The 12,158-nt window shown below is 39.8% G+C and overlaps 1 protein-coding gene across 1 annotated transcript in view; it reads left to right on the top strand.

The window, feature by feature from the left end:
* The window catches only part of astn1 (astrotactin 1), a 2,207,527-nt gene that overhangs the window by 1,270,348 nt on the left and 925,021 nt on the right, over positions 1-12,158 (top strand). Inside the window, exon 11 of the mRNA XM_043700015.2 lies at positions 7,114-7,264. Within this exon, the coding sequence (XP_043555950.2) occupies positions 7,114-7,264 (151 nt within the window). The remainder of the gene's footprint in view (positions 1-7,113; positions 7,265-12,158) is intronic.

The raw sequence follows: 12,158 nt of genomic DNA on the forward strand, positions 1-12,158 counted from the left end.
GCTACCATTACCTGGGAGTCTTAATTGATGTGGATCAGCCTTCACCTTCTCATGATTAATAGCAGAGTTTAGACCAAGCCAGTATGGAAGCTTCTGTTAGCATTTTCTCAAGGATGTTCCTTATCAAAATGTCTTTGTGCAAGCAGAAGGTGCATTTTCTCTTGTTATTCAACAGGACTCATTTGTATGCATTTCGCAAGGCCCTTTGTGTATTAACTTGCTCTTGTTACCTTGGATATAGTGCAGCTGTGAAGGCTATAATTACTCTAGCTTACAGTTTCATTTTAAAGCATTAGACTATGGAAGCTGCTGTTTTGGCTAACAATGTTGCCCAGTCATTTTATGGTATTGGAGAACTGCTTTCAGCTTTTTTATACACTGCTTCAGCCATGAGCAACTCTAACTATCACTACAGTAACTAACATTCTAATCTAGAGTTAGTTATCAACTGAATTTATATTCCTTTGTTGCCATGGTGAGATTTGAGATCATGTTTTCAATCTTTAGTCCAAGCACAGAATATCATGCTACTGTTTACTATTGATATGTTTTGCCATACCTTTGTCGCTTCTAGCAGTACACTGAAAATTCTACAACTGCCCAATATCTGGCTTTTCTATGTAATAGTGATAGATAATGCCATCTGTTAGCCTTTATTTGAAATTCCAAGCAATAGAGCAATACTGTACACAGATAATCTCATCCTGCATTCCCTTGTCATTTACTTCAAAGTCTGTCATCAGCATTGGATAGAATAATAGAGGTCTGTGCAGATATTTGTACCTTTCACTGAAACAACAGAACCAATGTTATTTCATTACCATAGGCATCCATCATCTCCTAAGTACTGTCTTTTCTTATTTTCCTGTTCCTCATGTGCAGAGTTTATGCTACTCTTGCAGCACATTCAATTCATTTTTGCAGCTATCTATGTCCTTCAGCATGTGCACAAATCATTCTGTTGCATGTCTCTACTGTCATCCAGTTGGTAGGATTGCCCACATTGGGTTCCACTCCTATTCACATGAAACAGCCAGTGAATCAATTGCAATGACTTCACTTCCTGCAGCTGCACCATGACCTCTGCTGTCGTACGGATCTATCTTTGACTTCCTCCTATTCCTTATCTACATGTTGCCCCTTGGCAATATTGACATTACACTTAACCACGAGGTGAGCTTCCAACTTTACATTAGCTTAATCATTAAAAGTTGAAAATGTGTTGCTGGAAAAGCGCAGCAGATCAGGCAGCATCCAAGGAGCATCTTCAGGAATCAAGAAGGGCTGAAGAAGGCCTGAAGAAGGGCTCATGCCCGAAACGCCATTCTCCTGCTCTTTGGATGCTGCCTGACTTGCTGCGCTTTTCCAGCAACACATTTTCAGCTCTGATTTCCAGCATCTGCAGTCCTCACTTTCTCCTAATCATTAAAAGTGTCTATTTCAACTTTCACAACATCATTCAAGTTCACCACTGTCTCAGCTCATCTACTAATAAAACATTAATTCATTCATGGTTTTATTACTTTATGTCTCGAATATACCAATGCAACATGGCCACTCTTTCACAGTCCACTTTCTGTTAGCTCGAAATTCTCCTGTCCACATCTTGACTGGCACAATGTCATGTTTTCCTATCGTCAATGCGTTTGGAGTCTTACACTGGCTCTCAGTCAAGTAATATTTTGATTTTAAAATTTCCCACCGTTGCTTTCAGAGCCCTTTGTGGCCTCATCCCCCACCACACCTGTAATCTCTCTTTAGCTCCACAATCTCCTGAGACATCGACACTTCTCTAATTCTGGCCTCTGAGCACCTCTGATTTCAGCTGCTCCCATTACTTGCTACACAGATGCCTTGCCTTTGAGCACTTGAAAACCTATTTACCCCAACTCTCTACCTTGCTTTCCTCCTTTAAAATTAAAAATCACACAACACCAGGTTATAGTCCAGTTGGTTTATTTGGAAGCACTGGCTTTCAGAGTGCTGCTCAGGCAACCACCTGATGAAGGATCAGCGCTTTGAAAGCTAGTGCTTCCAAATGAACCTGTTGGACTACAACCTGGTGTTGTGTGATTTTTAACTTTGCCCACCGCAGTCCAACACTGGTTTCTGCACATCATTCCTCTTTTAAGGCACTCATCCGAACCAGTCTTTTGACCAGCACTGATTGGTTTCTTAGCTATTTGACTTCTATCTCCTTGTGTAGTTCAGTATCATACTTTGACTTCTCATGTTCCTACGGAACTGAGATATTTTATTACACGAGCAGCTCCTGCATGAGTAAAAATTGTTGTTAGATTGAATCTGTCTAGGTGTGCTGTGACATTTTTCCCTTGACATCTACTTGATGACATATGTGTGCAGTGTTAAAACTTCTTATTGATGCTCTCCATTTTGTGATTGCCATTTCAATCAACTGGACAGGAACGAGTCCCACCCATAGATCTTGTCACATTCACTAGATTTAGTAAAATTGAGAATCTTCTTCAAGTTATAATTTCCTGCCCTAGGGGATTTGTATTCATTCTTGTTTTCCCAAAACGTGTGGTAATAATAGCCATTAAAGAATGTGATTTGTTCTCAATACTTGCAACGTTATTCCAAGCTTCCTTCCCACTCCCCTGCTGCAGCTATTGCCAATAGCATGTAGCAATGTGCTAAAGCTGCAACTATACGTTAATTACTGCTACACCTTCGGATGGCTGTGGCTTTGATAATATTCTTTGCTCTCCAGTTACCGTGTGGACAGGAAATAAGTTCCTTACACGATAAATAAGCCTTCATTCCTTTCGTTATTTCAAAAGGACTCTGTCTATGGTTTACTATTACTTTAACCAATATTCCGCGTTAATTGTGTATTTGTGGATTGTATTAGTTAACAACCTTTATATATTGTGCAAAAGGTTTTACCAAAAAGAAAAAGATATATAACCATTTTGAATTCAAATGAATTTAGTTGATCTACTATTGTGGATCTCTAAGTTGGCACTCATTTATTTTACTTTTTGCTGCTCTGTATATGTAGACCAGTTTTTATCTATTGGCAAAAGCTTGGATGCTGCCTGACCTGCTGTGCTTTTCCAGCACCACTCTAATCTAGACCCAGTCTTTATCTATTCCTTCTCACTGATGCTCAAGCCAACCCACCGCATGCTTTGTCCCCCAGCTCATGATCACCTTGGTACCATGCGTGCCATCCAACTTCCTAGCGTACTGTGACATCAAAGGGTGCCTTCTACAAGTATTTTGGTTTGCATGCAACTGCAAATAAATGTACTATGCCAGAGACACTCAGCATTTAATAGATCCAAAGAGAAGCTGTTTGGATTGATGAGGCTAAAGTGAAGAGCCCATACTGGATCTGTAAATGTAACCATATTGTTGCTGAATTCCATTGCACTGAGATCTTGCCATGCACAGTTCACATCACATTAAATCATAGAATCCCTACAGTATGGAAACAGGCCCTTCGACCCAATAAGTCCACATGATCCTCTGAAGAGTAACCCACCCAGACCCTTTCGCCTACCCTGTTACTCTACATTTACCCCTGACTAATGCACCTAACCTACAGATCCCTGAACACTATGGGGCAATTTAGCATGGCCAATTCACCTAACCTGCACGTCTTTGGACTGCGGGAGGAAACTGGAGCACCCGGAAGAAACCCATTCTCCCGGCAGACACTGGGAGAATGTGCAAACTCCACACAGGCAGTCACCCAAGGCTGGAATTGAACCCGGGTCCCTGGCGCTGTGAGGCGGCAGTGCTCACTGCTGAGCTACTGTGATGTGAGCATGCCATACTATTAATTTGTTCAAACCGCAGTTATAAAGGACATTACATGCAGAAGCAAAAGTGGACCATTCAGCCCATTTTGTTTGCTCCAGTACTTGATGAGATCATGGCTGATCTAATAATCCTTTCTGCCTTTTCACTATGACCCCTGATTCCCTTACTGGTTGTAGTCTGTGTCTCAGCCTTGAACATTTTTAATGTCACAGATTCTACAGCTCCCTATAGTAAGGAATTACACAGATTTTCTACCTCTGGAAGAAATTCTGTAGTAAGCAAGCTACTAGGATGGATTTGGTGTGATAGGATTTATGACTATTTGGAAAAACACAGTTTGATTAAAGATAGTCAGCATGGCCTTGTGAGGGGCAGGTCATGCCTCACAAGTCTTATTGAATTCTTTGAGGACATGACGAGACAAGTTGATGAAGGTCAAGCAGTGGATGTGGTGTATATTGATTTCATTCAGGCATTCGATAAGGTTCCCCATGGTAAGCTCATTCAGAAAGTTCGTAGGTATGGGATTCAGGAAAATTTGGCCGTCTGGATACAGAATTGACTGGCTGACAAAATCAGTGAGTCGTAGTGGACGGAAGTTTTCTGCCTGGATGTTGGTGACCAGTGGTGTCTGTTTTTGGGTCTCTGCTCTTTGTAGTTTTTATAAATGACTTGGATGAAGATGTGGAAGGGTGGGTTAATAAGTTTGCCGATGACACAAAGGTTGGTGATGTTGACAATGGTGTCCAGGGCTGTCGCACGCTACAACATGACATTGACAGAGTTTGAGCTGTGCTGAGAACTGGCAGATGGAGTTGAACATGGACAAACATGAAGTGATTTATTTTGGAAGTTCAAATTTGAATGCAGAATACAAGGGTTAAAGATAGGATTCTTGGCAGTGTGGAGGAACAGTGGGACCTTGGGGTCCAGTTGCCATCCAAGTTGATAGATTTGTTAAGAAGGTGTATGGTGTTTTGGCTTTCATTAACAGGGGGGTTGTGTTGAAGGACCATGAGGTTCTGCTGCAGCTCTGGTTGCCTTATTATAGGAAGGATGTAGATGCTTTAGAGGGGGTGCAGAGGAGATTTTCTAGGATGCTGCCTGGATTGCAGGGCATGTCTTATGAAGAGAGGTTGAGTGAGCTTGGGCTTTTTACACTGCAGAGAAGAAGGAAAAGAGGTGACATTATATGGTGTGCAGGTAATGAGAGGAATAGATAGAGTAGATAGCCAGAGACCTTTCCCCAGGCAGAAATGGCTGTCACACGGGGTCATAATTTTAAGGTGATTAGAGGAAAGCATAGGGGAGATGTCAGAGGTAGGTTCTTTACGCAGAGAGTAGTGGGTGTGTGGAATGCACTGCCAGGGATGGTTGTAGAGTCAGAGACATTAGGGACATTTAAGTGACTGCTGGACAAGCACATGGACGGTAGTAAATTGAAGGGTGTTTAGGTTAGGGTGATTATGCCCCCTGTTCCTAGACTCTTCCACAAGGGGAGATAATCTTTCTGCCTCTATGCTGTCAAGCCCCAAAGATTTTTATGTGTTTCAATAAAGTTGACTCTTTATTTGTCTAAACTCCAATGAGAATAGACCAGACCTCCTCAATCTCTCATAGAGTCACAGAGTCCGACAGCAGGGAAACAGATCCTTCGGTCCAATGAGTCCATGTTGAACATTATCCCAACTTAAACTTGTCCCACCTGCCTGCTCCTGGCCCATATCTCTCCAAACTTTTCCTATTCATGCATCCATCCAACTGTGTTTTAAACATTGTAATTGTACCCACATCCATCAGTTCCTCAGGAAGTTCATTCCACACTCGAACCACCCTCTGTGTAAAAAATGTGTATCTCGTTTATTTTTCTAATCTCTCTCCTCTCACATTAAAAATGTGCCCCCTAGTCTTGAAATTCTCCATCTTAGGGAAAAGACAACTACTATCAACTCTACCTAAACCTCTTGTTATTTTATAAACTTCTGTCAGGTTACCTCTGAACCTCCTATACTCTCGTGAAAAACATCCCAGCCTTCCTCTATAACTCAAACCTTTCAAATCCGGCAGCATCCTGGGAAGTCTCTTCTGAACCCTGTCCAGCTTGATAATATCCTTCCTATAACTGGGCGACCAGAACTGGGCACAGTATTAATAAAACCTCCCTGGTTAGCCTTCTCTGGGCTGCTCCCAATGCCAGTATCTGTTACCTTCGATAAGAGGGCCAACATGTTCACAGTATTCTAGGTGTGGTTTGATTAATACCTTACATAGTTCAACAATATTTCCTTATTTTTAACTCCATTCCCTTTGAAATGAAGGCCAACATTCCATTTGCCTTCACTTTTACCTGGAATTGTATACTAGCTTTTTGTGGAGTCATTCAGGAAGACTCCCAAACTCCTTTGTGCAGCAACCTTTTCCTATTTAAATGATATTCAGCCCCTCTCTTCTTCCTGTCATAACCTCATTTTCCCCAAATGATGTTCCAGTTTCTCTGTCTTTCCTTACTCACATTGCCGGTTTATATGCCTCAATGGACCCCTCATGTCATCACCGCTGCTTACCTTTACGTCTAATTTTGTGTCACCCACAAATTCGTCTACAGGACATTAACTTTCCTCATACAAGTCATTAACTTGTTTTGTCAGTAATTGTGGCCCCATGGCACAAGATACAAGTTCCCATCCTAAAAGAATGCCTTTGGCAGAACCCTTCTCCCATCACTAAGTTAGCCAATCCTCTATCTATACTATTATATTACCTCAACACCACGCATCCTTATTTATTAAGTAGCCTTAGGTGTGGTACCTTATCAGAAGTCTTTTGGAAATCCAAACTTTTGGATCTGTGCTATTTGTTACTTACTCAAAAGGGTTCTGAATGTCTTGAATGAGGCAGCAATCCTATAGTCCTCTGAGACTATACTAGTATTGGTAAAGTCACTAAAATTCTGTCAGTCCTGAATTGTCACACTAACAGGAATTTGTGTGTTGTTAAGTTCATCTTTCATTGATAATTCAAGAGTACCAAGATCTCAAACCCAAGTCTTTGAAGCATTCCTGAATGAACATTCTCCATTTTGATTGATTGTAATCCAAAGACTCCCATGAGTCAGTGCGGATGTGTGGTCTCTTCAGAGATACTTTGAGGCCATCTCAAAAGCACTTCACCTCTAGTTCCTTGGGCATATCCAGCTAGGACCACATTTCAAGTGGAGAACTTGCTTCTAAAAAGTCTTTTTTTCAGAAATGGACTTAATTTGTCAGTGATATCTAAAGTAATGCTCTACTTATGATCTCTCTTTTCATTTATATTTTGTAGAGAAGAAGCCATGATCTCTGCTTCCTTTGACAGCCTTGAGGTTCTCCTCGACTCTTTTGGTCCTGTAAGGGATTGCACAAAGGACAATGGTGGCTGTAGCAGAAACTTCTGCTGCATTTCTGATCGCAAACTCGATTCAAGTGGTTGTGTAGTAAGTAGAGTTCATTTATTGGTGCATTATATCATATTTGTCACAAATCTCTGGCATGCATTAAACATGACCATATACTGTTTAAAAAGTTGTACCTTGATGCACAAGTTGCTGCTAGTGGCCATTAAGCAATGTACTCTTTGTTCTTTTCAATTCTGGTCCTAATTACTGTAAATAGCTTTCAAGTGATACATTTTACATTGCCTAACTGATAAATGATGAAATGCTTTTGGATTACACAAATATTCTGGATTAAATCTTCAATTAGTGATTTACTCTAATTGCAGGAGTTCTTCAGAGTAATGTTTCATGACCAAACATAATTATACCGCATGCTGTCAATGCCCTTCCCCTCAATTTACTTACTGATGATTACACAGTGTTCAGTACCTTTCACAAATTCACAAAGACTGAAACTCACATGCAGCAAGATTTGCGACAATATTCAGGGTTGGGTTAATAAATGGCAAGTAGTATTTACATTTTGCGGGTACAGAGGCAATGGCCATTTTCACTGGCAGTGAGAGAGTGTAAGAATATAACCATCATCTTGCACTTACTGCACACCTGGCAGTTGAAATCCAATATAATGTGGATCAATGAGACAAATCCACTTTTTGCCCAGAGTCTTAAGGCTCCCACCTGAGGTCTGAAAGGATCTCAAAAGTCACAATTAATGGTTCTGTCTTTGGCCTCAGAAAGTTCTTGGCATTATATATGAAGTTTCAATCAAAGAGTCTTCAGACAGTCTTTCATATACGAACTCTCATTCTCAAAAAGTTTGCTTTTTAGTCAATAGAGATGGCAACAGCAACACACTGGATAAAAAAAAAAATTCCGTCTCGGGCGCTGACTCAATTCATTAAATGTTATGAAAAGACTGTATGCAATGTGATTAACTCTATTACAGAAACTGGGTTCATCGTTTGATTATCATTCACTAATTCATGGTCAGGATCATTTCTTGTCTTAAATGTTGGACGATGGGCACTTTTGATATTGCAAACTGAAGAAGAGAGAAGGAGTAGTCTTCCTGAGTAGTCTTCCTGCTTAGTCTTCCTGATTGTCATCTGTAAGGACAAATCTGTTTGTTTATTAGTATTGCAGGAGAGCTTCAGCACACCTCAGAGATTCAGTGCTGGCACTTTAAATGACATCAGGTGCTTGAGAACATAGAGCGCGATTTGATTAACCATAACCTTGGAGTACTTCAGGTTTCAGATTAATACGTCGCTCTCAATTTGTATTTTGTTGATTAAGATGGCTCCTGTTTATTTGGTCAAATAACCAAATATAATGGGAGTTTCTTTCAAGGCAGGAACAACGTTCTGTTGTTCAGTCTTACCAGCGAGTGCTTCACAGAACAACACAAAACACTTTCTTGCAGTGGAATCACAATTTCAATGAACTCAGTATGGTACCTCTGACTTAAAATGCCACACTCCAGCTTCATTGGCTCACAAAATATGTGTGACAGACATCCCACAGAAAGGGGGAGAATTGGCTGCTTCTCAGAACTCGGTGAATGAAGTCATGTTTTAAAAAATGTGTCATTGCAGCCATAAACTTGCAATGACTTGAATAAATTAAATTCTACTTTGATTAAACAGGCATTCTGGGATATTAATGTTTTAAAATTGAATTCTGCATGTGTTTTTTTCAGTAAAAAGTGTAACCCATTGGCTTTGATGACTATAACTATACATTTACATTTTGTTCCACACTCTGCTTAAATTCAAGAGCTCTTGAAGATATGTTGGGAGTTGTGGGTTAAGTTTGAGAAACTGATATTTTGTCACAACTGAGCAGAGGTGAGGGTAGCACATTGTCATCCTGGGCTTCGGAAGCTCAGGGAGGATGGGAAGGTGGTGGTGTACTGACCATTCCCTACTCTCTCTCTCTCCAGTTTGACAGCATTGCTGTGGGAGTTCTGGAGTTTCTCAAACATCGGGTGGGATTGCAGGATTTAAAAAGATTGTTATTGTCACATGGATCATTCCAAAGATAATATAAAAGAAAGATTATAAAGTTACCAGGAAGAGTAATAAACCTAAGGATTTTATAATTCGGTAAAAACAAATTGAGAATATATTAGAAACAAAACTGTTGAGAATAAACTTGCAAGAGGCATACAAACAGATACCAAGTATTTCTATAGACTTATAAATAGGAAGAGATTAATGGAAGTCAACAGCGGCACAGGAAGGAATATAAAGGGAAATAAGGGAGTAGAAAAACTAAAAATCTATTTACCATCTATCTTCACAGTATAGGAAAAAAATACTTTCTAGAAAAATGAAGAATCAAGGATGTAGCAAGAATGAGGAACTTAAAAAATCAATTCGAACATAGAAATAGCTACCAAAGAAATTAATGGGACCAAGTGGCAACGTGTTCCCTGGGCCTGACTACCTTTAATCTTGGGTTTTAGAAGATTACAGGAGAAAGTGAGGACTGCAGATGCTGGAGGTCAGAGCTGAAAATGTGTTGCTGGAAAAGCGCAGCAGGTCAGGCAGCATCCAAGGAGCAGGAGAATCGACGTTTCGGGCATGAGCCCTTCAAAAAGGCACTCACCATCACCTTCTCAAAGCCAACTGGAGTGGGAAATAAATGTTCACTCTGCCAGCAACACCCACATTCCATGCGTGAGTAAAGAGAGTAAAGTGAGTAAAGAGATGCGTGAGTTTTAGAAGATTATGACAACAAGGAAAGAGATTGCTTTTCTTTTGTTTCAGCATTTCTAAGATTAAGGAGCCTTTCCTGAGAAGAAAAGGTAACAAAGGTAAGCTAGCTATTCAAAGTTGAGGAGAGAAAACAGACAACTAAACATCTCTTTACTCACGCATGGAATGTGGGTGTTGCTGGCAGAATGAACATTTATTTCCCACTCCAGTTGGCTTTGAGAAGGTGGTGGTGAGCTGCCTTTTTGAATTACTGCAGTCAATTTGATGTTTACTGACAAGGCTGTTCAAGAGAAAGTTCCAGGATTTTAACCCAGTGACAATGAAGGAACTATATTTCTAAGCCAAGATATTGTGTGGCTTGGAGATAAACTTGCAGGTAGCAATGTTCCCTTATAATTGCTGCCTTTATTCTTCTTTATGCTAAAATTGTAGATTTGAAATGTGCTGTTTAAGGACCTTTGGTGATTTTTTTGTAGTGCATCCTATAGACTGTACACAGTGCTGCGACCGAGTGTCAGTGTTGGAGGGAGTGAAATGTTTGTGGATATGGTGCCAGTCATAATTCTTAAAAGTGCAGAAACAGCTAAAAACTTAGAAATGCCGATAGTGCACACCAATACTTTTGTACCAAAAGCTCAAGAATAAAGAAGTTGTTCAGAATGTGTCTTTATAATACTTGTATTGTGAAGAAAGCTAGTTGGTTTTTAAAGTGGTAACATGGTAATCTTAAAAGATGGCTCTTAAAACCACACGACTTCTCAGGAATTCAACTACAGGCAAAAGCAGACAGGTTGTGCAGTTATCTTAAGAGTCAATCGGAAAGGCTTATTTATTAATTGAATGGGTCCATTGAACCCTCAACACATGTAAAGATTCAAAGCTTCTGTAGTGTTCAATAGGTCGCAGCAAGGAAGTCACAAGAAATTTCGGCTTAACTTTGCTCTGTTGAACAAAGAGGCATCCATGTTACAATTTGCGGCCATTTTGTTTGATGTTGACAAAAGCCATTTTAAAAGTAAACTCTCTGACACTATGAGAGAGACATCCTGAAACAACAACTTCCTTCTCAACAAGGAGACCAAGTAAAGCAGCTGGGATAGTTTAAAAAAGGACTGCTGTCCTGATCCAAGCTACAAGAATGATTACAATGTGCTGCTCCATAAATGTGAAACAGAGAACCCTTCACTCACTCCCAGAACTTGATCTGCCTAGTTCACCTATGGATGAATGGACTACATAAGCCATCATAGTTGTTGAAGCCTACTTTGTGTTTCAACCTCCTCATGTCAGAAATAGAATCTTCAAACAGGTCAGACCACGATATTAGAGGTGGATCATCTTTCCATCGCCTAACGCAGCTTTTATTCTTTGACAATACGAGGGTTTAAAGCAAGTATTTCTTAGCTAATTATTACAGTTTACTTAAGTTACCTTCAACAATAGTTGTGTAAAAATCCAATCTTCAATATTGCTTAAAGCATCATATCGTGTTGCAGGTTGTGTCTAAATTGAAACATTTGATCATTTTTACAAAAAAGGATATACACAAACTTAAGTAAATTATGTTTATGGATCACTCTGAGAATACGACTGGTATATATTTTTAAAATAAGTCTTACAATAATTTTACGGCAGTTTGATGAATTTAAGTACTCACAATTTAATTACTGCAACTGCCCTGATCTAAGGAAGGACATGCTTACACTGACAGGAGGCAATAATGATTCACTCGACTGCGTCCTGACTTCAGGGAATTGACAGGCTTGATGCTCAGATGATGTTTCCCTTAGCAGGGGGAATCTAGAATATGACATCTCGAACCAAGTGGTCAGAAATTGCTTCACTCAAAGGTGTGGCGAATCTTTGGAATGTTCTACCCCTGGAGAGTGTGGATGCAGTATTGAGTTGAGTTTATTTAAGACAGTACTCAATAGATTTGTGTGTCATAAGAGAATTGAGGTATATGGGGGATGGTACGGTTAAATTGAATATTATCATGTGTACATAGAGAGTGAAAAAGCAGGCTTGAAATATCAAAATATCTACTTTAGCTCCTAATTCTTACGTTCTTACAAACTATTGATTACAAAATTACAACTTTAAAACATTGCTAATTGAACAAAACTGTATATCTGTTCCATGTATTTCCTTGGTTTTTCCCCCAAGAGTTGATATCTATGCAAATGACAAAAATATGTTAATACATATCA

This window comes from Chiloscyllium plagiosum, unplaced genomic scaffold (genome assembly GCF_037043375.1).
Source record: "Chiloscyllium plagiosum isolate Xiang-an unplaced genomic scaffold, Cpla_swu_hap1 HiC_scaffold_9, whole genome shotgun sequence".
In the NCBI taxonomy this organism is placed as follows: domain Eukaryota; kingdom Metazoa; phylum Chordata; class Chondrichthyes; order Orectolobiformes; family Hemiscylliidae; genus Chiloscyllium; species Chiloscyllium plagiosum.